The sequence below is a fragment of the Calidris pugnax genome, unplaced genomic scaffold (genome assembly GCF_001431845.1).
Source record: "Calidris pugnax isolate Ruff unplaced genomic scaffold, ASM143184v1 scaffold8, whole genome shotgun sequence".
Taxonomy (NCBI): Eukaryota; Metazoa; Chordata; class Aves; order Charadriiformes; family Scolopacidae; genus Calidris; species Calidris pugnax.
Genome location: NW_015090830.1, coordinates 3090666 through 3117843, shown reverse-complemented (window position 1 = coordinate 3117843; position 27178 = coordinate 3090666). Strand labels below are relative to the sequence as shown.

The 27178-nt window shown below is 38.3% G+C and overlaps 1 protein-coding gene across 1 annotated transcript in view; it reads left to right on the top strand.

Annotated features, from left to right (window-relative positions):
- CTNND2 (catenin delta 2) overlaps positions 1-27178 on the top strand; it is a 672616-nt gene that overhangs the window by 484867 nt on the left and 160571 nt on the right. The window contains exon 10 of the mRNA XM_014940766.1: positions 19270-19402. Within this exon, the coding sequence (XP_014796252.1) occupies positions 19270-19402 (133 nt within the window). The remainder of the gene's footprint in view (positions 1-19269; positions 19403-27178) is intronic.

Below are 27178 nucleotides of genomic sequence, written 5' to 3'. Positions count from 1 at the left end.
GTTTTAGAATAGAGGGAGCAATGTGACATTCTGCAGCTTTGGTGTTATGTAGCGGTGGGTGCCATGCCTTTTTTTACCTTTTTTTTTTTTTGAGTAATTTCATTGTTCTTTAAAATTTCATGAGCTGTTATCTCTACAAAGTAAGATTTGCTAAAACTGTTCTGATCATTTCAGCAGCTACTTGAGTTGGTGCACCTCTAAGAGCTGAACACCCTCATCTAGTGGTGGTCTGGGTGGACAGATGCAGGTTTTCTTCCAGAGGAACATTCAGCAGGTCGGGCAGGCTCCTGGCTGACTTCTCTTCTCTGAGGTTCATGTGGCATGAGGTGGTCACAGACAGTAATCTAAGTGAGTGTTGCCTCCTCCTGAGTTTGAAGAGGGCTTTGGACTGTTCAGATTATGCTGAATGATCACAGTAAACTATGGTATAGTTCTTGGATTTAACACTTCGGTGTGAGTGAAGGGAACTGCCTATCAGTTGGTCCAGTCATAGCTGGAGATCATAGGCATTTGGCTGTCCACCAAAGAAGCAGGCAGTGGGTATATTTTTAATGTGGAGTGCTCATAACTTTACCTCACAGCGTGCCTTTTAAAGCCGTTTTTACTTAAAACTGTTACTCTGAAATGTGTAGAAGGCAAGAAGAAAGTGGGCCTGCAGCGTGTCAATAAACTCTTAAATTTAGAGAAACGTCATGTGGCTTATCAGTTTTACAATGAACCAAGGATAGTCTTGGAAAGATACAGAAGGCTTCATGTGGTAATAAATGCATTCTTAATATTACTTACCACAACTGTGAAGAAAAGATGAAAAATGGCTTGATAATTTCCGTTTTCAGTTAACTGTTTTCTGGTTTAGTGTTACCTCTTGATTGATAGCACAGAGAACTTCTACCAAACTCGTGTCCTCCTTCCAGGATCAGTTAATTACTCATTAAATAGGCATGCAGCGTATTTAATCTCCAACTCTTAAAACCCTTATCCAGGATAAGGGAAAAGTACATACCGTGTTCCTGAATCTCCTTCATTTATATTGGACTTTCTTCATGAAGCAAGCCCCTGAGAGTCTCATGCTGGGCCTTGTACAATTGTAGGCATCATTTATGAAAAAGAGGTGCATTAGACAAAATGCAATGTTGAAATCTAACATATAAGTTGCAACTAATAAAATACATGGCAAGGAATTTCAATTTAAAAAGAACTCTAATAAATTAATTTTGCTATAACTTAGAATAAAATAAAACATACCATATAAGTATATGGCTTCAATATAAAAATTAAAATGTCTGAAAAGTAAATTTAGTGCTTAGCAATCATGTTGATAACTAAAATTTTGATAGTTCAAAATGTTATCCTTTTTTGATCCAGAAAGCTATCAGCATTCTCCAGAAATGTAAGCTTCTTACCTAGTTATAGTGCATGGTGAAAGTGTTTTTGTGGAAGATGGTGGGAGTAGTATTTGGATGTTTACCAGTTGGTAAACTATTGAGACAGCTGAATAGATGATGATAAAGGCTGAGAGGGGTTGGTGAGTCTGGTGAGTGGTATCAGATACATACTCGGTTATACTGTTTGAGAGCATGTAAAGTACAACTCTGCTTTTCAGGAAGATGAGTCTTCTTTTTGACATTGTGGTATTGATGAGTCATTTCATTATCACGTTAAAAACCAATACCAAGTCTAACTTGCTAAAACGGTCGTGAAGCCTTCCCAAGTGTTCAGCTGTGAGAGGTGTTCACATATTTTATTGACAACTTGGTAAGAGAACAGGTAAAATGCTAGCTTAAAAGTGTCGTTTTGTTAAGTGCTGCCCTCAGTGAGTGTTTGTCACTGACTATTCTTGCAGCTGCGTACACTGGGATTATTTTTAATAAGCTGAGGAATTTTCTTAAGCCTCTGTTTCTCTCCTTATGTAGGAATTGTGTATATATTCTCCAGTCAGTGTCAGTTCTCAGTACTGGGATACAAGGAACCTATTCCAAGGAAATTCAATTTTTAGGGCAAGAGGAAAACACCTGACAATGTAAATGAAAAGCAGAACCTCTTTAGGCCTGTGAAACAAATCGCCTTTTACTAAGAGTCTCTCATTTTCTCTTCGCGCAGTGCTGGTTTAAAAAATTGTAGTCAATAATCTGCCTCGTGATGGTTCCTTTTGTCGTAGATCTTTACCCTCTTTAAAACCATCCAAGTCTTGGTGACTACCCCACACTTCTGTGGCAGCACTGGTAATAATATTTGGCCCTGGAGTTAGTGATTTTTACAACAAGCTCTCCAGAATCTTTCAGAAGAGCCTTTCAGAGGGGCCTTTTTTATAGGTAGCAAAACAGATGTATATAGAGAGATGAAATGACATGGAAAAGATAACAATACATTTATGCCTCCCATTTCCTTGTCTCTTGCTGTGCTTACTCTGCATGATCTCTGCCTGACCTACAGGGTTTTTTTCTTAGTTTAATTCATTGAGTTTGTGGCTGTGAGTATATTGCTTTGCTTTTATCTCATGTCTTCAAGCCATAACTCTTTATCTCCTGACTCAAAGCTGCAGGACTGAAGGCTGAAGCTGAATTTCTTTTTTCTTTTCTCAGTGCTCTGATGCTCTGGAAAGAGAAATTGGCAGAGTTAAATAGCTGTCAAGGAGAAAGAACAAGACAAACATAGCAGACCAAGATTTTCTAAATTGGCTAGTAATTTTAGATGCACTAATTTTGGGTGCACGTTTGAAGAAGGAGACTCATTTGCAGCCAGGCCTCTAATTTGGCAGCCAAAATCATTAGCTACCCTAGTATTTTTTTAGATAACCTGATTTTAAACAGATAGCTAAGATGAAATTGTTTTAGAAAAGATAATTAAAGTCTGTTGGAAACGATGAGTAATTTTATTGCTTGTGTATTCTGGTCTTAACTATAACAAGAAAAGTTAACCTTCTAGAAAGTTATTACTTGGCTTCTGACAGGCTGACTTTTAATTTCTGACATGTTAACTCCAGTTTAAAGGGTGGCTTTTAACAAAAGGCTCAGCTGGTGTTGACTTTGTATTGCAAACTGCTGACACCTGCAAAGCTGTGGCCATAAGCAGACCTGGCAGGTGCTGGTCCAGAAAAGGCAACAAGATGCCTGTCTCAGGAGCATCCTCCTGAGCAGCCCTGGGCTGAAAGGCCAGGCAAGTTTTGCAGGTGCAGAACTAGTCTGCCGTGGCCTCGCCTCCCCTTCTGGCAAAGGAGGGCATCCTCAAAATCAGATTGCATCACTCCCTGGGGAAAGGCAGAATGAGCAGCAGAGAAGCTTCCTGGGGCATCTTCTTCAGTTTTCCCTGTGCTTTTGAAACCTCTTGAACTGGCTGTGTTTTTACAGTCTGGAGACAGTAGTTGATGCATCACTTATAAGTCTGAATAAAAATAAAAGTTATTTTATAACCTCATTTATGATGCATCTTAAATTCTAATCAAGCAGAGTTTGCCTGGTTGTACGTATTCCTATGAAAGCAATAAGTTGAAATAGGTATTGCCAATTTGTTTTTCTCCAAGAACTGATGTATTAGTTTCTGTTGCTCTGAATTTGTGTTGAATTTTTAAGACATCTCCTTACATATTACATTTCAGCAGCAGGAGTCAGTGACTGATTAGTATGCAGAGATCATTATGGTCCTGGTCTTGCTTAATAGCACTAACCTCAAAATAAAAAGCTAATTAGAGCAAGTAAAGTTATTAAAAGTGCCTGTGTGATTTAAAAGTTGAAGTCTCCATTTTCAGGAAAGTCTTAGGCATTTTGGAAACCTGATTAAGTTCAAATCCTTTATGAGGTTACATGAAAATAGGACTTCGGCTTTAAATCACCTTGGTGATTTTGAAAATCTTGCTCAGTGTCTTTCATCATCCCACACAATAAAAAGTAATCCTTCTCAGGTGAAATTATCTGTATACCATTTGTAACTGTGGAAGAGTGCAAGGACATCATCGCCAACAGCATATATTTAGTCAAAGTCCTTCACAGAACCCAAGAGCACTTCAGATAACAGTTCATTTTAAAGTACTACTATTTAGAAATGGTTAGATGAAGACACAAGCAGGCTTTTTTTTTCATTTTAGTTTTTCACTGTCAGGAGAGGCTTGTGTCTGTTTGTGTAACAGCAGAGGTTACATTTCCTAGCCCAGATGTGTAAATCTGATATATGCTGACACCCAGTGCATCGCGGGCTTAGACAGCAGAAGAACAAGCTCAGTCAGAGGATTGCTGAGGGGAGGCAGAGTCTTTTCTCCAAAACTCCTTCTTCACATCAAGCACAGCAGTACTCTGGTGCCATTGTCCACATTGGCCCATGGAAAACTAGTTTGGTGTTGTCAGCCCAAGTGCTAGGGAATAAAGTGTCCATAAGAGGCCCAGTTGCTGCTAACTGGGATTCTCATTGCTGAGTCCTCACCAGCAAACCAAAGACTGAATGAGCCTGGAGACCGATCAGTCTTTTCACCTACAATGACTCTTTAGTGGCAATTGACTGGCTGCACTTATATTAGTGTAAGAGATGCAAGACCATATGCATTTTCCATTTGAGGGAAACTAATGCACTGAATGGGATAATGAGTAATCTGCTGGCTGCCCTTGGTGAGGGGGGTGAGACACAGTGATGGGATGAAGGACCTGCAAAGGACATGGGACCACTTCTAGTCAGGTGACTGAGGGACATCTCAGGTGTTTTAAATCTTTTGCTTATCTTCTGCAAAAGCATCCTCAGGTGCTTGTGATAGTTCAGATAGTATTGAATTCGTATTCTGTTTTATGTGTAGTATCTTGACAATGGAATAGGTGTTTAATGCAGTTCTGCCTCTATCCCTTTTTATGCTTGTCTAGAATATCCTTGGTGTTTAAGACCAACCCTTATGTCAGCTTCTTTATTAAAGAATGTGCTGCGGAAATTATGCTAATTAAGCTGAAGTGTAATTATGGGCTAGAAAGATTATTTCACAGTCAGAATTGAATTGTTGTAGATAAATGTGCATTAACTTAATAGTGTGCAGCTAATTAGTTTTGCTATTTACTCGTAGAAGTTAAAAAAAAAGATGTTATCCATTATACAAAAGCTTGAGAAATGAATATATTGCAAAGCCAATGGGACATGTCTGCATCTGTCTTTATTGTTTTGCCAGAATTTTTCACAGTTTTCCTATTCTGAAATGACAATGGGTACAAGTAACTAATTAACATACTTAACTTTATTTCTACTTAAAATAGATACTGTGCAAGTAAAACGTACGATTGCCAGTTTGAAAGTTACATATCTGTAATTCATGCTAAAGTGATTACAACATCATATATTTTAGATCTCATTTTGTAGCAAATGAAGGTAGAGGCTTCTGTTTGCTGTGCATATCTAACTTTATTTTTCATGTTCATCAGCAAGCTGAAATTTGTGTTCAGTATGTTTTTAAGGGAGGAAAGACCTAAGCGCTTACACGGTGGACACGTATATACTAAATAATGCTTACAATGTTGCCGGGGCATAGTTGTGGTACAGTACTAAAAACCAAAGCAAGCTGAATTACTTTACTTCCCAAGTTCAATCTGGATCCCCATCTGAAACAAAGCCTTCAGAAGTTTGCCAACACACTCATAATTTTGTATGTTCCAAAAATACTCATGTTTGCTGTACTTCTGAGACATTTATGAGTGTGAAAAGAAGGCTGTAAAACATTCTCCATAATGTATATTAGTATCAGCTTCTGGGAAAACCTAATATAGCCATATGATTTGTGCATGTGACTTCATTTATAGAAGTTCTTTATAAGCAACCAGTAAGCATAATATTTTGTCCCTGGACATTGGAATGAAAGAGACTCCAGTATAAATGAAAGTAGTAGCTAAGAAGTGCAATGTCAAACTCAAGTGTGGAGTGCTCTGAACTTCATCTGCAATGTAGATGACAAAGCTTGCAGTATGATCACCTTTCCTCATGCTTAAATGAAAAGAACATAGAAGAGGAAGATTTTGTTATGAAACAGACAAAATAATTTTGAAACAGGCATTTTTCCACTAATAAGTCCACAGCTTTTCCACACTGAGTTTTAATGAAACTGGATATCAGATTCATTTTTATCAGGTTATCAAGAAAACAAGTTCCTATGTGAATTCATATTTACCATTAGAAGAGAACTTAGGAACAGCAGGTATTGACATGGACCAAAAAAAAATCTCAGAGTTCACCCACTCCCAGCCTCCCTTCCCCAACACAGCTGAAAAATCTGTGAATCCAATGTGTTCGAACTTCACTTGAATTTGCAACAGTAATTTGAAATATGAATTTCAAAATCATATAGATTTTGTCCTAAGATGACCAAAAATGTGACAGTACGGATGTATCAGAAACGTATTAATTCTGCTTGCAGACATCAGTATCTGTGAAAAAAGGAAAGGAAAGAAAATAATCAAAATTTGTTTCAGTATCATGTGTGACAGGCTGTTGATTGCCAGCCTAGACAGAGAGCTCTTGTGTCTGTTCTGCCCAAGCATGCTCGTGTCTTCCATAAAGCAGGTTATGCTGTCCAGCCTTGATCCGAGCGTGTCACAGAGGAGGAGAGGGAAGGAAATAAATGGTTACCAGATTGGATTCAAGGTCTGTGAATAAGGGTTGATAGAGATGACTGGAACCACCTGTCATTACAACTTTAATCAGTCTAGCAACTGAACCTGCTATTTCTTTTTGGGAGCATTTTAGAGCAAAATCTAATTTCTTAAGTCTAGTCAAAAGCGACTGGATTCATATAGGGTACACATGCTACATGAATTGCACATACTACAAAATCAATGCTTAAGTCTTTAACCACAGTTTAAACTACTTTGAATTTTGAACGTATCAGAAATTATTTTACAAACATCCCTGATATCAGTTCCTGAGTTACATGTAACCATGATCAGAGCACAGGCACTGAAGCCTGGGGCACTCAATCACGTTAGAGCTACAGGTCGTAAATACTGGATGCTTTTATAGCTGAAGCCAGTGCTGTCAGCTCGACACATAGGGGAGAGTTTCAATGTCGTAGGGAGTGGCATTGTTCTTTTAGGTTAAATAAGGAAATGGCAGGGAAGGAAGGGGAATGTTACCCAAAATCTGAAAAGGATTTAACTCTGAGGTGAAAAAGAGAAAGGCAGAATTCACAGTCTGTACTTCTTGCAGTTGTCAGAATATTTTTCCGGATATCACACACCAGCTAATTCTGGAATCAGTGAAGGTAATGGGCATCAGAATTCAGTATATCTGATAAAAAATCCCACCCAGAACGTGTTGCATGGAAATAAGTACCACACAACTGATAAGTACCATACAACTAACTCATCCTTCTGTAGGTAGCTTAGGTAGCTGTACTTCCACAGGCAGAGGAAAGATTTTTGATAGGCTGAGGCACATATTTTCCCTTAATATATTCTAGTTTCAAAGACCTCTTTAAGATATTGATTCTGATTTCTAAATGACAGATCCTTGGCGGTATTTCTCTCATTCGTTAATAAGGGCAATTGCCCTGAATCAATAGTGTGATTATTTTCTGTAGTGGATTTATTATATATATACAGTGTTTCACAGTTCAGCTGGAAGCATTTCTGCAGAAGTGCCGTGCAGAACAGTCTGCAGCCTCATTCTTTTTGTAAAGGATAGAAAATTCGTGTCTCAGTTGTAACCTGATAGGATGGCAACTAAGAGAGGAGCTGGTTTTTCCTGTTCAAAGGATGCTTTTCTGTGAGTTGCATTTTATTGAGATAAAACTATTGAATATACGTATGAGATGTCTATTTTATGTTTATTTAAAATCTGCAGCCTATTTCTGCCATAAATTCTGACTATTGTCCACGTAAATTTTTTTTCTCCGATTTGGCTTTTGCTTTTTTTTTTTTGTTAGGTAAGACATGCTGTTCTTCTGTTCTTGGTCTGACTTTGGTGCTGACAGCGGTTGAGGGTTGTGATAACACTGGTGGTACTTTCTGTTAGTCTTACCGGTCCACTGATGAGCTTGTAATTCTTCTGAGAACAGAAGAACAGAGAACAGAAATGTTACCATACCAGAGACCTGGCCAGAAACCATCCTTTCTCCTTTTATTCCTCCCTGCAAGTGCAGAAGGACAGCCTTGTTTCCTGATTTAGTACTCTGAAAAGGGGAATATTTATTAGGTTTGTTGGTGCTTTGAATAGCAGAGGACATGATTGAAACATGATTTCTAACAAGAAACAGCAACAACAAAGCAGCACGCCTTCTGAATAGATATATGTGGACAATTTATTTTTTTTTTTATTTATAAACTGAAACTGTTGTTAGGGTCAACAAAATCTGAGATTGATTAAAATTTCCCTACATGAGGCCATCTGTAGCTTGAGCAACGTATGCTGCAGCATACGTGCCAAATAGTAGGAGACTGGCAATCAGAAATTGGCTTTGATGGCCCAGAAGGTCTCTTCTTATCCTGCGCTCCCCTAAAATACTGTCCAGATCCTCTGCATTTCTAAGATCTGGGAAACCTTTTGCAGCCAGCTAACAGTGAATCAATGCATTCGGTTCAGAGTTGAAAACTAGGGCTGAGGATTTAATCGTGGCTCTTCTAACTTTTGCCTATTTTTCTATTTTTCCCCTGTGAGAGAGGCATGTAAGCTCTGTCTCTCTTTATCCATGCCTGACATGAAGGTGATGATATCTATCTACTGCATTAGGAGAGTTCCCTAGAATTTCTACCATGCTTTGAAGTAGATGAAAGGCATGTGATGGGAAGTAGCAATAGTATTTGAGTGTCACTACTCATTACTGGTGGATATTTTTCCTTCCATCCAACACCTTTCCATTTGAGCAATTTTTAATAATTTGACTCTTTTGTTATTGATCCCATTAACTTTCTGTCTCCTGAATGTCATGTCAAGTATATCTTGCATCGTTACATTGTTTTGGTGGTTGTACATTGAGATACTTCAAGCTAGCATGCAGGAGACCAGTTTTTTTCATTCTTAATGAAAACTGAAATAAAGGCAGCAAAGAAAAGCCATTAGTCTGTATTTCGCTTTGTCAAGAAGATCAAATTCAAGTGCATTTATAGAATTGTACAGCTTGCAAGTTTAATGAACAGAATTAGTTCTTCTGCTAGTCTAAAAGATAGGAGTCTAGCTGTAACAAAAGAACAGTTTGCTGTTTGATTATTTTTTTTTAATTCAGTATTAGACATTTCTGTGGGTTTTCCCTTTGGTTTTCCAGACTTGGTGTTTTGAGTGTTTCAGGGCAAATTCTGGGCCTTATCAACTTGTATAGTGTTTGGAGTCACCTTTAAATTTTATTTGGTATTCATTATTTAAGCATCAAAAGATTGTCTACTTTGAAGAGTTTACTGTGCTCAGAAAGCCAGGGAGTACTGCAAAATGTTAGACAGATAAGAACGATGCCTGTGCATGTATGTGTGGAGATAAAGTGAGAGTTGCTGCCGTGCAGTGACAAAGTAAGCCAATAATGCACTCAATGGAGTAATTGCGAAGGAATGAGATAGCACAAGATGTTTAGGAGTAATACTTTCTAATACTTGATATGGTCACCCTTTCCTCACCCTCACCCCAGCTGTAAAAAGTATTTCTGCTTGTGCTGAACTGAATGCACTGCTGGCATTTCCTGTTGCCTGCTCTTTGTGTGCACAGAAGATACCCGGTTTCTGGTTGTAGTGCTCCCTCCTTTCTCATGGCAAGTTACCCAGATGGCCATCTGCCCATGCTTTTTATTTGCGGGTAGGAGGAAAACATCCAATCTGATTGCTTTTTTATTTCCCCCAAACCTGAACAAGCTTTATTTTCCATCATCCCTGCTGGAGAAGGGTAGAAACAGTTCTCCTCTTACCACCCCGTGGTTCAGGAGATCTGCTGGGGCCAGAAACTTGGTCAGGCAGAGAGCAACAGGGAGAGATGAGCCATGTGTTGTCACATTGGTTATCATAAAAGTCATTGTACTTAATAACATGACATTAAAAGCTTAGGCTGGAGAGTGGTGGAGTGTCTCAAAAACCTTTTGGGAACTCTTGTGGTGGTTATTTCAAAAAATAATGTGGATAGTCTGAGACTTTCAGAGAGTATTGAGTGTGCCAGCTTCCTCTCCTGCAGATGAGCATGGTTTGAATTAACATTGGTGCTGTTTGGCTAATGCTATATTGTTCTTGCTGCTTTTTTAGTTTGGGGGGTTTTTTGTTGGTTTTTGTGTTTGGGTTTTTTATATATATAGCTGCAATAGGTAGGTGTCTTAATTTGAATGTGGAAAGGAAATAAATATCTTCCTCTTTAAAGTGCTCTTCCCATTTCCTTAGGAAAATCAGAGGTTTGTGGAGTAAGATTTATTCTTTGGAAAGTGTATGTTTCTACATGGCCAGGTAGGAGCAGGATCTCAAAAGTTTTTTTTCCTCTGTTGTTGAAATACAGAAAGGTTTAGGAGCCACTGAATGGGAACACGGTAGTTCTAGAAGAGGAGACAATTTTGATTTACAGGTCTCCAGAGACAGAGAATCTATCAAACCTCAGAGAAAGGCATTAAAGTAAATAACTGTGTGTGACAAAGTAAGTCAATGACAGAGTCAAGGCTGGAATCCCTTAGGTCTGTCTACTGTTTTAATCTCCTGTCTACGTTTCCACCTCTGATCTATGAAGAAAGCATCTCCACATCTGTAACAGCTATTCTGCTGCTGAGCAACATTTCACAATCTTCTGAAATCTCCCCTGTGAAGTGTGAACTCCTGCACACACAGAAGGAAGCATAGGATGATTTCTCAGGGAAGGGTTACCTTAGCATATTTTCACAGCTGCAATGTATTAAGCTACTGTAAGACCCTTCTGTAGCAGGGGTTCAGAAAAATGGTATCACAGGGAGAAAAAAAATAAATTAGGCAGCTTAAAGACATCTTGACAGCTTACCTAATTTTCCTCTTACTCGCCTTTGCAGAAGCAGTCCCTGTATATGCAAATGCCTGCAGAGGAAGAGATAAAACAAGATTTTCAAGACTATTTCAGTTCAACAGCACCCAAAGACAAATGCCACATTCTAACAAAACAACCCCAAAACAAACAAAACACTAAACAAATGAAATGGTACCAATGCCAAAATTAAACATATCCTAAAGCACTGAAGTCCCTAATTTTTGTCTGCTCCATACACCACAGTCTAGAGGAGAGATAACATTATACCAGCTACACCAAGGTACAGCTACCTCAGGACACACACAACCTTCTTCTTAAAAGCTCCCTCACTGAGAGTGAGGGAATTAGGTATTTATAGATCAGTACTGATAGCGTGAAAGATTATTTCATAAAGGCTCATAAAGATATTTCAGTTAAAAAAGACATTTGTAAATGTTATCAGGGTAACCTTGAGCAGACAATACTTTTACCTCTGAATGTAATGGTGTTGCAGTGGAGGCAGTAACCTAGAGCTGTAAATAGTACCACGTGGGTCAGTGTCATTAGGTACTCTTTACTCAGCTGTATCATAGAATCATCTTTACAGTCTTTTCCTCTTAAGGTGAAAATGTTCAAGAAATTTACAGACACTTCAGCTCCAGACCATTTTTGTTATGTTGAAGTAGTTCTCATTGTGCCTTTTCACAAGCTCACTTCTTAGGGTTTTCTTATTTTAAAATCTAAGTCACTGATAGTAATGTGAAAACATAAAAGTGATGCCTTATTGGAGAACATATAAAGGATACAAAAGCAGAACTGCAAGAGGGTATATTTGCCACTGTACACATCAGTTTTAGCCCTTTGCTGTATCGGAGAAGTGATTTTTTTGAAGTGTTGGATTAGCCCTGAGACCTCAGGTTTATGGTTCTGTTTAAGACCTGGGAAAAGCTGAGCATCCCCATTGCTGCTTGGCAGAGCTGGGCAGGAATCCTGCACACCTGCCACAGCACATTCTCCTCTGCACCTCATTAGCAGACACAAATACATCGTAAAAACTGCAGTTGTGATGAATCTATGTAAGCACTACTGCATGGTGGTTCCAGTTTAGGCCACATGGAAGCGTTAACCAAGGAAAATGTCATAACCCAAGAGCAGCATCCAGCTTTTTAGCAGGATTGCCAAATGTTTGTACAGCTGGTTTACATTCAGCTGTGCTGAATTTGAAAATCTAGGGAAGACGTAAGCTACATGCTTAACTAAAAATAAAGTATATATTGAAGTGCAGTGAAATGTTGTTGGCTGCTCATGTATTATACACTTAAATATTTAAATGGTATATTGCCAAAATGAAAAGTGTTGCCCATTTGCATCAGTGAAATTATTAATCTGGACCCACTGGTAAAGTGGGTCCAGGTATGGCAGATAGTACCCTAACATTGTGTAGAGTAACAGGTCTCAGTATACCTGGGTAAGCAGATCCAGTGTGTTACTCAAATGAAAGTCAGTAACTGTTGGGCCAAGCATGTCTTTCCAATGTTTGCCTGCCCAAGTGCTGACAAGCTCTGAAATCAACTTTTCCTCTATCTCAAGTGTCATTAGACTTTGTAGTGGAAAGCTTCCTTCTTTTTCTGATTCCATTTGTATCATTCATACAATTTTTTGCCTGCAAACCAAATTTACAGTGGTGCACTTTTTTATAATTAAAAAAGATTAAGCAACCTAGCAATGAAGATATTATTGTGATCATTTTTCATGTTACAAAGCCACTTGGCAAGCATGCTGCTCTAACAACAAAAAGAAAAAGGTGTTAAGAAAGTGTTAAGAAATCCATTAGAGGAAGAAGCAAATGGTGAAGATTTGGGAGATTCAGGAGTTGTAGATTTGATGAGTAGATTTACTCTGGTTGTGTGACGCTGGATGCATTTGCATCAGTCATGCGGAGCACCCCTCACAGGCTGTGGTTTTCAGGTTGGAATAAACAATAATGTAGATGGATTTCTTTGTTTCATTAGAACTTACATTTTTATTAATAGAAAGTGAATCTACGATGCCTTTTCTCTGTCCTTCCGGTATTTCCAATTTTAGCCTAAAACATGTCAGATTATTTTGTTCCTATCTTTTCCAGTAGTCTGGGTTGGGTATATTTTTCTTGAAAGGACAAAACAGAAGTACAGGGAGCACTCTCACGGTTCATTGCTGCCCTAAGGGTTTGTATTAGGCCCAAACCTGCTGTAACTACATCTTGTGGTTGTATGTAGTTCGTATCAGTGTGAGGCTGAAGATGAAGGTGATCTTGCTTGTTCTTGTACACTTCTTTGGCCAAGTTTGACTAAAGAAGACAGTGCGGTGAAGGGTTTTGCAGGTTTTCCAAGCTGGGTGGAACAGAGATTGATCTCTATATTTTATTTTCTGAAACTGTCTGCTAAAGGTACCCAACATTCATGTGTTACATTTTCAAAGCAAGTATAGTAGTTCTGCCTCCTCTTAAACCGTGGCAGATCATTCAGACCAGGCTGGCAATCTGTGTATATGTATGTGCTTGCATATGGTGAAGCATGTTTGAAAAAGGGAAAATACTTAAGGAAATATTCAAATTTAACTCCCAATAAATTAAGTGTAATAAGTGTGTGTTCACTTTTGTTTGACCAACTGTCATAGAATCACAGAAAGAAAATGAGGGAATGAGCTGGTAGATGGCTTCTTCCTCTTTATATCACAGTCCTTGTCCCTGGATTATGTTTAGGTATTTTTGATTTTTTTCTACCAGCTTAACATCTTGTCTTTGCACTTTTTAAATTTACTGAGACAAAGTCCTGGGAGAGAGATTCCTGTAGTATTGATATATTCCCTTCCAAATATTTTTAATAGGAGTGAATTTCTCCCTTTAAACACGGGAGGTAGTTCTTTCTTTGATCTTCTCTTGGCTCTTGATTAGTTCGTCTTCTGTTTGATCCTGAGCTACATGTAGTTTGTTTTTTCCTAGTAATACCAGAAAACCATTCTCAGAGCTCTCCCTTCAGAAATGAGGCAAAAGAGATTTTCAGGCTTTATTTATTGAATTTTTGGGAGGAGGGGGGAAACAGCAAACAGAAGGGTATATCACTGTGGGCATAAGTTCAGCAAAAATCTTGTAGGCGACATTAGCAACACCAGAACGTATATGGGTTAGAAATCTACGAAAGATTATCCTTAACTGAGATTGTATTGCCTTTGCCTTTGAGCACCACTTCACGTATGAAAACCTCTCCTTTACCAGTCTAAGAGTGTCTCAAATATACACACATGGATTAATGCAGGCAGGCACATATGGACCAATCTTGTTTAAACACGCAGTTTTTTAATAAATATATCTAAAAAATGTGCATTGTCTTTCTTTGATAAATGCTTGGTGGTAGTTCAGTCTTTGTCAAGCATATGGTTTTTTATTGCAGGCGTCTTCACAGCGCTGCCTTCGGGGAATGCTGCTGAGACGGGAATAGCTCTGGGTGTCAGTGCTTGCCTGTGCCAACTGCTTGATCAGATGTGATCTGCTTTAATAATGTAAATCTGATATAAGAACCCAAGCTCTCGTGAGATTCACTGTGACCAATGGATGGAGAGTAGACAGACCCATCACACCTGCTTCTCCAATGTTGTGTAGAAGTAATCGGTGTCTTTAGTTACCGACTGGAGACCTATGCTTTTAAAAATTATTTTGTAGCCTTTTTAAAATCAGTGCAGTTATAGTTGTAACAGGAATTTTGGTTTTGCTTTTCTGTGTGTCATCAGCAATAGCAGTAGCAGAAAAAGAAAATTCTGGCATAATTCAAGCAAATATTCAGATGCAGTACGTGCTCAGTAGCACCTTTAAGTGATCCCATGTAGCCAGTGCACTCAGCTGTGTTACTAACAATCTCTCTTAAGTCTCCATCTCCTTTACTTTCTGACGTGTATATGATGTGATGGCAGGAGCAGGACTTGGTTTCAATGCTGTACCAAAGTCAGCCTGGATTTCTTGGTGCTACTGCTTCTGTTGCTCAGTTTCAGGGTTGTTATGTCTCATGTCAAGCTCCTTGTTGATTCTCTCAGTTGTTCACAGATAAAAAAAGTCTATTGTGATAGTCTGGGCGTACATATTGCCAGTTTACATATAACTCGGCCTTCCCGTTCGGGTCCTTTTCCACCCCTGGAACAGTAGCCTGCTGTAACCCGTAGAACATTTGCCTTAGTCACCATTTCAAGCTAAAACCTTCTGTGGGATTCAAAATTAGATCAATCCTACATTCCTAGAGCCCAGTTTCTATCAAAGAAAGAGGGTGGAACACCTTGGCATGCCTTGGTCAGTCTCCTCAGATGAGCATACTTCCTAAACACTTTTACAACCTGCTGAAATATTTGGAGTGCGCGGCAAATGCTGCTTTCCAGCCAAAGCTGTGAAGTTCTTGCACAGCTGCAATTCTCTTGTGGAAATGCCTGCACCACCTGAATAGTTTAGTGTTGGTATTCCAAGGGAAATGGAGGTACTAGCGGAAGATCTGGAATGTACAGATGCTAGCTTCCTCTTCATTTTTGGACCAACTACACAGGTAGTGTTTGATGGCATTCTCCAAACTGCATGCCACGCACCTCCTCAGATTTACTGCAGCCTTCTGGCTTGTTTCACCATCTGTGTGGATTGCCTCACTCAGATTTTGTAAGCATGGGGGTTTTAATAAAGGACACAGGCTTAGCTAGTGTTTGTTTAGGATAGTTGCTACAGTTCAGATTTTGCTTAATTGTACTTAATAATTTTACTAGGGATTGGATCCTCCTGTGTTGCCACTTAACTAATTTCAATATGGCACAATATCAGATGTTTCACAGAAATTGAGGTAGATTTGATTTTCATTATCCTTCTCCCTGTCTTTAATCTGACCCTTATCTTCATCAAGTACTGACCCTGCTGCTTTTTAAGTTGGTGGCCAGTAAAAGATATTTTGCTATCTAATATCAATTACCTTTTCAAAGTGCAACCCAGTTTATTTCAGCTCTTGACTTCTACAACATACCTTCCTTCCCTAGCAGTTTTTTTCTTTTACTTTTTGTTTGGCTATTTTAGTATGCATTTTTTGTCATGTAGGTGTGCTTGGAGCCATGGCCTGAAAGTTCCTCCACATCTATGCAAAATGTTCCAGATAGTTTTGTACCAGTATCTTCAAGGAATTCCAGTCCTCCTCTCTTCTCAAAACTTCTGCCAGTTGACTTCATTAAATAGCCTTCCTAACTTCTCATAATTTAGGGAAAAAAAAAAAAAAAAATCAAGTAAATATTGTTAATGGAGCTGTAAGCTTGCTGTTCTTAAAAAAAAAAGAAATCTTCTCTTTCTGTAGCTTACTTTTTTTTTCCACCTGTAAGAGAATTGTATAAAACAAATGAAAAATTTAAACCCCTGGATACTATTCCTTCTTGCCCTGAAGGCTGCTAAAATTATCACAATTATTCAAGCAGCCTTAACTGTTGACAGAAGTTTTTGTTTGTTTTATATAGCTACCGTATTTCATTTAGAAACTACTAAAAATATAATCATCTTGGAGACCATCTGCTTGAAATGACAGTGCATACTGGGGCTAAATTTTTAAACTTTTTTCCCTGCTTTGTTCATTATCTCTCCTAAAACTGGTTACATGACAAACTCAGTTTTCAGTGCTAAGGGTTTCTTTTCTGAATTAATTATTTGCTTACGTCCAATGTGCACAGAACCATTTTTAACAAGTATTCATACATCACTTGTTCGCTAATTTTTCTTCTGGGAGATTAGAGGGGAAAAGTAGGCACAGCCTTGTTTTCATATGTAAATGCCATGTCAAAACTGCAGGTTCATCAGAACAATTAACTGTACCTTTCATGAAGGAACCTTTTCCTTTTCCCCCCTCATTGCCTCTTCTGGCCTGGATTCCAGAACAAGAAGAAGAAGAACCTGAGCTGGTTGTCAGGCTCCATGGTGTACTACTGTACATAAGGGGCTTTTTGTTTATTTGTTTTCTGTTCAAGTAACACACATATTTTGAAGGTGAAAAATTCCTTTGGGAGACAATTTGGTGATAGAAGTTCCAGCACTTTGAAATATAGTTACTTGGTGTAAAACAACTCATTTCAGATGTTCCCCCTTGTTGTCTTGTCATAAAAACTGTTTTCTTCTGGTATTTTTTATCCTCTCCAAGATACCAACACTTGCACTCGGCATCTGGAATTGAAAATGAAAATAAATTAAAAGTGGAGCTAGGATAATTAATTTGTCCTCAGTAAGGCTAGTGGGTTGGGGCTTTTTATTTTTTTTATTTTATTTTATTTAAAAATAATTTCGGGAAGAAGTCTTTGGTTGGCTGAGAGCCATGTATATAGGAGGTAGGTCTAATGTGTTTGAAGAACCTGTGAATGTGTATTAATATGGTCAAGGGTAAGAAAAGAAGCATGAGGAAGCTAACACATCAAATAACATTATTTCTGTCTCCTCTGCCAATTTATGATTTGTTTACTGGTTTGTACTACCATTCTTAAACAGACATAAGTGCTTAACCAAAGAATCACTTCCTTTTCACTTGTTAACACAGTCATAGTAAGCCTGTACACACAGAAAATGTGTTTGCCATCTTCAGCTGCTAAAGTTTCTAGCCTTCCCTGACATCTTTTACAACATTGCCTGAATTTTCCAAATATGAATTCAATGTTAAGATCTTTCTGAACATATGCAAAAGGTCTTCCCAACAGTCTATATCATCTCAAGATTCATTGAAGAAGTCCATATGTGATTTATTAATTCATCTTCATGGTTTCCTTGTATTAAACATTTAATGTGAAATTCAGTATTCATGAGTTAACATCTGTTTTGTCAGAAGAGAAATAGCCGATGAAATTCTGAGTGTATTTTTTTTATATCTCCCATTTATGTTCTGAATCTTCATAAAGATACAACTTTAATGACAGCTCTTAATCTGGCAAACATCCTGTATGAGAAGAGAACAGACACTGCCTCTGTTGTGTAGTAATTCATTATTATTGTAAAATGAGTCTCGTTTCAATTCAATGTCTTGGAGAACTGTGTGCTTTAAGTGTGATGCCTGATTTTAGCTGAGACAGACTGCAGAGCTACTGTAAGCATTACTCAAACACAGGTGAATTTTCCCAGTGACATTGTCAGGTCCCAGCCCCATTGGTCCGGGAGGGGTCTGTCGGGTCTCACATCCAGTTTCTCACAGACCTACATACGCTTGGCCTCAGTGCAGCAGAATCCCCATAATTTGGGAAGGAAACTAATGATCAGGAATGTTTTTTCAGATGTTATAGCTGGACTCTGCAACAGCTCTTGTTGGGGTTTTTTTTGGCAATGAGCTCCCAGCTGATCGTGGTAACTGCTACAGAGAACATACAGCATTTTTCACAAGTCACCTCTTTCCCCTGTTTTCCCTTTATTACGTTGTACATATAGCATTAGATGGAAGATGGTGAAAATATTTTTATGGCACAAAAAATTAGCTCTTAGGGAAAAGCCATGTGAGAATTAGCTGTCTCCTGCAGAGTGGCTGTGTGCATGCCTGGCTCTTGGGACGCAAAGTCCAAAGCCATTTTCATGAATGATTTTGCCATTAAACGTGGAGGGGGGAAAATGTACCTGAAGTGACAGTTTAAGTTCAGTTCTGGAAACCACAGAATACCTGCTGAGATTTGTTCAACACACTTGGATTCAGTTGTTTCATTTGATGCTAATGGTGTTTTATGCCTTGTTGGATTAAAGAAAAGTGCAAAGACCTTTGTATTTGCCTAGCTGCTTTAGATTGAGTACTATGAATGAAGATCTAAAAGTAATCCAATGTGTAAGTGTGTATTGTATAATTGTAAAATTACTGAATCACAGAAGGGCTGAGGTTGGAAGAGACTCTGGAGGTCGTCTGGTCCAACCCACTGCTCAAGCAGGGCCTGAACTGTATGATAGTTTCACATTGAGTACGGACCATATCTGAAAAAAATAAACCAAAAGACAAAATAGGTAATTGCTTTCTATATAAGATGGTAATTTATATCAAATAAAGATTGCAGAAAGTAAAAAGGACTTTTTCACAAACTAGTATTTCATACCAAGCCGTGTGTGGTTCTGATTCTCCCTTCCATATTTTAATTTTAATAGAGAATATATAATAATACGAGCATGTATCTTCTTTCTTTTCTTATATTAAGATTTCATATAGTCATTTTTATTTAGGAAACTTTAGCAGTTAGAGAGCTAATTCCATTAAGTTATTTAATTATGCTTTATATTACCCTTTTTTTTTTCTTTTGCAGAGAAGTACAATTTAAAATGAAAAACTGTTGCCACGTTTATCCGCTAATAGCAGAATTTTTGATCAATCTTTTTTATTTCTTTTCACACAGAGAGTTTGGATGGCGAGATCCAGAGCTTCCAGAAGTTATACAGATGTTACAGCATCAATTTCCCTCAGTACAGTCCAATGCTGCAGCCTACTTACAACACCTCTGTTTCGGAGACAATAAAATAAAAGCAGAGGTAAGATTGAAAATCCTTTTTTCAATGGTGATGCTGTCTGACACTTGTCACCACCACTTGTTTGTATGTACTTTAAAAAGAGTTACAAAAGAAATGGTGTATATGTCTGGACCCATTTTACTCAAGCTTTCACTTGCGTCATTCGTTACAATTAGAGAAAGTAAAAAATGCAGAAAAAATATTATTGTCACTTTTTTTTTTTTGGTTGGGTTTTGAATACTTTGACTGATTGTAAACCATTTAAACAGTGTATCAGTAGTTGTTCAGAAAACACCTGGTGGTATAGTCTTGATTGCACTGGAGCATATGGGCATTTCCTTAGGATTTTCAAAGAGAGAAGTTTAGACCCTAAATGCAAACAGAAAATTAAGCAAGAGGATTCTATATTGAAGCCTGCTTTAATGTATAATTGTGTGAATAGAGTTTAAGTTCGCTGGATTTGCAGGTTGAACTGTGATTGTTGGTCTATGATCTTGAAATTCAGTGCAGATTGTATCTAAAATGTAATTCAAAGAGCAATATAGTCTTTGTTCTGTACCTGTAGCTGATCGGTGCTTCTTGCTTGCCTGTTCCCTGTGGTTAATGGGACCAGTTCAGCTTTTGGCACAAGTTAAAACAGAAGGCAGGCATCTCTGAGGGATCTGACAAACACACAGGAGTCAATTAAAATTGAATGAGTGAAGCTGTTACCAGCCCCAGCTGCCTCCCCTGGCCCTCTCAGAGATACTGCTAATCAGGGACATGTGGTGTGCACATAAATCTGTGCCTGTGCTGGCATCTTTTAGCCTGGCATGTAAAGGTAAACTGAGATCAGGATGTGCTATTGCTTATTTGTCAGAGCTGTGCAGCGATGTTGGCTGGCTGGTGCTTCATTATCCTCGCCCTCGGCACACGCCGCTCCGTGGGTCTCCCCAGCGATAGCAGCTTTCCCTTCTAGGCTTTTGCATGCTGAGGAAATTCCCGAGTGAGTAAGTGTGTGGTTTGCTGGCTGTGGCAGAACTGCACTGGTAGCATACATCATCCCAAGCATCTCAGAAATAATAATAAAAAAATATTTACATGAATGTTAAAATGAAGAACAGTTCTGCACTGGGAAAGAGAACTCTGTTGCAGGTATTGCTGGAAATTTTAACTGCACAGTCTCCCCACAGTCTCTTCTCATCCTTATTCACAAATTAGTTTTTCAGTAAAAGAATTGATTAATCTCTGAGAAAGGCAGTTAAATGATTAGGGCAATTTATTCATTGTACAATCTGTGCTTCCTCCTGTTAGCCATAGATTGAGAGCCCTTAGGTAGCTATCACATTTGATGGAAGAAGATGGTTTGATTTTCGTTGCTAACCATTTAGGGAAAAAGAAGACAGATTGTTGTTGATCTAACCCATCCCGCTAGGACAGCAGCTTTCATAAGCTTCAGGCTCACGAGCTGGAAGGGTGAAAGTAAGTATATAAAACAGTAGAGCACTAGGCACCTCTCGGAGCTTCTCCTCTGAAAAAGGATAACTGATAAAATGAGAATTTCCCCCCTTCTTTTTTTATTATTCAGGGCTTTGATATATTCCTCACTCCATAATATGTAAACTGTCTTTGGAAACAAGCCAAAATACATTTTTTTTTTTAAACAGTCCACATTAAAATATGCTTTCAAACTTCTGGTACTGGATATTTCTAAGGCAGCAAATAATGAGACTTATAAGCGCAATATGTATAATAATAAGTGCAAATGTGCACTTATCTAATGCTTTGTGAAGGTTTTTAGACTGAAGCATCCAACATTAGCAAACTATTTTATCTTTATCTATCTATTTACCATCCTACAGTATGTAATGAATAGGTATGTTGTGTTTACGGGATGATTCAGCAGAGCACTTAGACAGGTTCTGTGTTTGTTTATTGGAATCAGGATCTACACAAAGGGATCCGTAGTGTGCTTAGAATCTGTTCTGCTTGTGGTCTGCACTGAATAAGAATTTCTTTAGGAAACTTTTGTGTGAGAAGTTCAAAATCCTGTCATTAAGAGGTTATCACAGCAGACCAGCCAGAAGAACTTCAGTGGTGCCATTAAACCGATCTGGGACAACTCACATGTTAACTGTTAAGGATGTGTCTGAATTATGAGTTGAAGAAATACCTAAATAATAGGAACTGATACCAAAGTTCATCTTTCTGGGGAGTATTTGTGTTGCAGTTGTGTATTGTGGCCAGCTCTCCTGGAGGAGAACAACCACCTTTAGTATCCCATTCCTTCATGGAAAGCAAGGCACTGCTCCAGCCGCACGCAGTCACAGGGAAACGTGCTAGCTCAGACACAGGGGTTGCAGGGAAAAGAAACACCAGGACACATCCTAATTTTTATTTTTCTTGCAACTCCTTGTCAAATTAGTGGTTATGAATTTTGGAAGTCCAGATATAAGTTTGACATCACAAAGCCAAAAAATTCCAATTCTTTTGAAGCACAGAAAACTGTACTCTTTTACCAAACGCCTACCTTCAACACAGCAAATGGCTTGGACTAAAGAAGGAAAACTGTCCTGGTGGTCTGAAAGACCCTGGAGACAGAACAAACATAGGAATGTGTAAGTTAAGAAAACTGCTGGTATTTCGTATGCCTGACAGGCACTGAGGAAAAAGCAAATTGAATTAGCTGTATAGTTTATTAAGTGTTTATGTGTAACATGCACTTGAACATACACACACACAGAGAATAAGTATTATTATGCAGCAACTTATTTACTGGTTGCATTGAGTTTGAAATGTAATGCAGTTGTTAAAGTTTCAGCTCTGGAGTTATCTGATAGAAAAAATATAGTGTTCATTTGCCTTTATCACTAATGAGCATCAAATTGTCACGCTGCAATTAATAGCTATTTTATACAGAGTTTCTGGAAATAACTGTCTTGAAATACTATTTTTGATTTTTTAAGCATGATTTATACTGTATTGCCTATCAAAAAGGTGACTGATGATCTGTCCTCTGCACCTGACCATTCCCTCAATCTTCCAGTTTTGTTTTTTGTATAGTGGTAAACTTGTCCTACTCTCCTAAGAGTTCAGTGCAATTTGTGTAAAATTTCGCCTCGTGTACGTGGTCAGCTGAGGGCTTTATATTCCTTTTGACTAGAACAGTGTCAACTAAAATTTAGATATAAGTTGGAAACAGCAGCTGTGATTATGTGCATTTCTCAGATTCCTAACACCTTTCATGCTTTTACCATTACATTTTTGTCTTCTAAAATATTTTGATTTCTGTGGCTGAAGTGTGGAACACTAGGCCTTGCTGCCTCTATCGCCTCCAAAAAAAGTGGAAATACTTTATAGAAGACAACTGCGAAAAAGAAGTTCAAAAACATTTGAAATACGGCTAGGGAAATGAGAGACCTTTATACTTTCATGACCATGTTCTTTATGGTAGGTGTTATTTCTAAACCACGTGTTGATCGCAGGTGTACTTCTGAATTTGATGATATCACTTTCCATGTACGTGTGTTGCTACATGACCTTAAATGCCCTGCTAAGTCTTTTATGTAGCAATTCTTTCAGACCAATGATGTCTGCAAATGCCCTTCTCTAATTTAAAGGACTTTCAAACAAAGTTGGTAACTGTTTATGTGAAGATGTTTCTGGCTGGCTACTAAGGTGTCAGAAGTCATTTACCTTATCACAAAAACAAATGCTGGAATGAGTTGTTTTACATTTCTGGTAGAATTTTTATTTTTCCCCTTCCAACCCCGAACATAAAAGCTGCTGCTTTTATGCTGCTCAGAACTGTGCAGTGCTAGTCTTTGTTTAGAAGTCTGATTGTAACTGCTTCTCTTAGCTGAAAGTTTTCCACAAGTGCTACTTCTGAGCTTCCTTAAGCATTGCTGGCTGCAAGGCAGGCACTACGTCTGCCGTCAGTAGCACTTTTCATTCTCTACCTTTATTCCCGGTGCTTGGTGCTTAGGTGGTCCAGCAGACATTAGAATGGATTGGACTGCTTTTGATAATGTTTGATAGGTGGATTTTTCATCTCCTGTTGAGCAGTGACCAATCCTCACTGAAGGTCTCACATATGTGAAAGGGGACAGAGGGAGGCAGAAGGCTAAAGGTTGTAAAAATTACCAGACAGCCATTACAATTAGGCATCATAATTCTGAAATTCAGAATCTCAGAATACTTCAGTAATTCATTATATAAATTATTCATTCATTAGTGACAGTGAAGAATGCAACTAAAAGGCAAAAGGACAGGAGGGAAGAAGTTTTGATCAGATATTTGAACGCAAATGAAAAGTTGATCAGGCAGAAGAGCACAAGGCTGCCCTTTCAGATGGCATTTTCTCCTTAGGAGAGTGCTCTTACACCAACAATGGTGAGATTGTGCACAGAGCCAGAGTAGCTGGTCCTGGGTGCCAAGGAGGAACAGGCAGGGGATATAGGAAAAGAGACGCGTTTTAAAATAGTCAGCAGAGAACATTTCTTTAAAAGAGCACATTCTATTAAACACAGGATTCATTCTTCCGCAGCAATTTTTCTTCCTATAATGACAGCTTACTCTTTTGTATGAGGTCACCATATGAAAGGATTGAATTGTGCAGTTTCACACGCCAACACCATTTTGCTCTCATGGAAAATGGCAGCCTGCATCAGCTGCAAAGGTGTAACAGGTCACTTGGGGTTTTTGGCACCAATGACTCCTTTCTGCAAGCTAGGAAATTAATTTTTGCCATCAAAGCCACAGCACTTGAGGTTCTCATCTCAGGAAAATCGTGCAAAGATGCCAAATAAAAGAACAGTAACTACTGAACTGTCCTGCCTGAAGCCTTCCCTTGCATCCTTAAGAAACCTCGCTGGATCAGACAGTTTTCTCTTTATCATGGGGAGCATTTCCATATACTCATTGCACACAGTCTTACAGGAGAAGTACCGGTCCAGACATTATTACATAGCGTTCTAAAAAAATTAGTGATTGCACGCTGAAAGTATTTTCCAAACTTGCTCAAAACCATCATTCACATTCATTTTGTCATTAATCTTAAAAGCTTCTCAACATCTTCTTCTGTGAGTACTTCAGAATGTGCTCAGAACCCTTTCAACACGATGCTACCACTCATTTGTATGTCAGGCAGCATGCGTAGACTATACGAACCTCTTGTTTATCATCATTATTTTTTATATTTATGTTGCTCTTTATCATTATTAGTGAGGGCTTGTTGACTATACATCTTCCTTTCCTATCCTCTATTCTGTTAAGTGTGTGATAGGCCATCTGATTGAAATGGAAAGGAAACATGAACCATATAAGACAAAGTATCTCATGTGATGTAAGTTATTGTCATCATCTTCAAGGATACATTTTTTTCTCACCTCTGTCTCTTTTACATCTATAATCCAGATAACTGCAGTGTTGTAGTAACTTTGATGTTATCCATAGCACTGCTAGATCCATGATGGTTACATATGCACCTTGATAATCCATCAAGGTTATGTATGCATATTTCTAGCATGGCTTTGTCCCAAGGAATACTTACAGTTACTATGGGGTGATGGACAAACAGTCCATGATGTTGCTTTTAGACCTTCTGTCTAGTGCTGACAGAATTCCTCAATCCAACATTTGAAAGATCCAGAAAGGGGGTTGGAGGTACCCTTATGATTCTTGAAAGGTATCTTGGTTTTGTTTCTACAGTGTTCTTCAAGATTCCCTTCTGTTTCCATGAGGGGTCCCAGAGAAAATACAGTATCTTTCTTTTCCTATGTGTTTGAAGAAATATCATAGCTTTGCATTCATCTTCCTGTAGCCTTCCTCTTCTGTTTTTTTCTAAATTCTCTTCAGTTAAAGGCTGGAATTTGCCTTGTCCGTTAATGATACTGTCAGTTTTCCATTAAAGACATTATGTGAACTGCTTTAATCTCTGCATGCCAGATGATATAGACATGCTATTTAATTTAAATGAAAGAAGTGTCTCATAGGTGATACTGAAAAGTAATGTGAAAGTTGCAGAGAGGCTCTAAAACATTTTTTGAGAGTACATTTTAGTGCAGACAATAATTGCATACTTTTGGAGAAACTATACTTCCCTGTTCAGTTATAAACATTTTATTAGTACTTAGATAACCATAATTGTCGTGTGTTAAACATCTGTATGGGTGAAATCTCACAGTTTGAGAAATATTCTCCTAAATGGCTTCACAAGGAATTTACTATTTTAATGGTGATTGTTTATGTGAAGGAGCGCTTGCCTGCACCTGATTGTCAAAATGAGCACTTACATGTTCATGCTTTTGCTTACTTATGTTTAGATTACTGCGTACAGGATGGTTTGGGTCTATCTCCCTGTCACCCTGGGCAGTCCTATTCACCTGTACAAGTAAATGTCTAACAGTCCTTTTCAAATGCACTTTCTGTGTCATATTTACTGGTAGAAATTACTCTAATGAAGTAAAGCAGCACCCAGTGACTTACTGAGAAACAGTAATAATTTAATTCTTTTATTTAATAAAAACGTCATTAACGACGATTTTACAGGACTTAACTTTTAGGTTCTCACTTACCTCTAGTCTGTTTTCTGAGAAGTCAATCAACAGGTGCTGTGTTGTTCTGCAATATAGGTTGGGCTGGTTTGTGTCAATTTTCCGTCTACAAATGCTTTCTTTTTTTTTTTTTTAAGTTTTACTCTCAAAGTATTTTTGGAAATGACCCTTTGAATTGTCTTTTTAAAATTGTCTTAGTTTGCACTATTGGAATAGTTTTTCCAGCAAGATGTTCCACTGCTTGCACCTTGTCATTCAAGGATATGATTTTACACTGAAAGAAATTTAGGTGTAACTTCCATGCACGACCATCAACAGCACCACAGAGTCTTACTCTACACAGTAAGAAAAAAAATACAAATAGCTTTATGTTTGCTTCTTATCCCATTCCATTCAAGATTTTTATTCTTTAGCATAAGCAATGCCATTTTTCATTCCTCCTCAAGGCCTATTTCTCCTTTTAACTTTATTTTTACAAAGAGCTTTTGAACTGGTGGTACTTGCAGAATGCAAGTTACAAACACAGTTACAGTATTTGTGGTGTACTGCATAGAACTTACATGACAAATAACTGGAAAGTGTAAAATAACTGATCTGTAGGTACTAAATGAGTCTTGGTCAACTGGGGGAATGATAGTAATTGCAAAGCCAAACTGTGACAAGAACAATTTGAATGCCTCTTGTTTTAGCTTTCTCTAGCATACCTATGTCTTAAAGGCACTCTATCATGGTGCAACACAAAAAAATTGCATATTTATGCTTCATTGTAGCCACAGAGAGAAGAGAAAGACAGGGTGAATATGTGAAGATGTCTTAAAAGATGAAAAGATGAAGTAAAAGCTGTATACCTGAAATAAAATGGGTTTATACTGAAAGCACTTGACTAAATTTCAAGGTCTAAGTCCATTTTTAGCCCTGCATGACCATGGGCTCTCCTGTAAAATGAGGATGATAATTTTATTCTACTTTGATGATTTCCTTTTATTCTTCTCAAGGGTGGTAAGTTGGTAACAACCCATCAATATGAACACCTCTGTGGCTTCAGGTTGAAAATGTTTGTGAGGGCTGTCCCGCTTTGCTTTTAATCTGGGTGCTTTTATGATACACACAAATGGTGCCAAAAATGCCAGATCCTGTTCTTTGACACAGCCATCCATGAGAACAGAGGTGTGCCATGGCTGAGCAGGGAGTGTAGGAGAGAATCAACCCAGTTCTCTGTTGTCGCTCTCTCAGGAGCTTTTTGTTTCATTACCAGCTGTTTCAG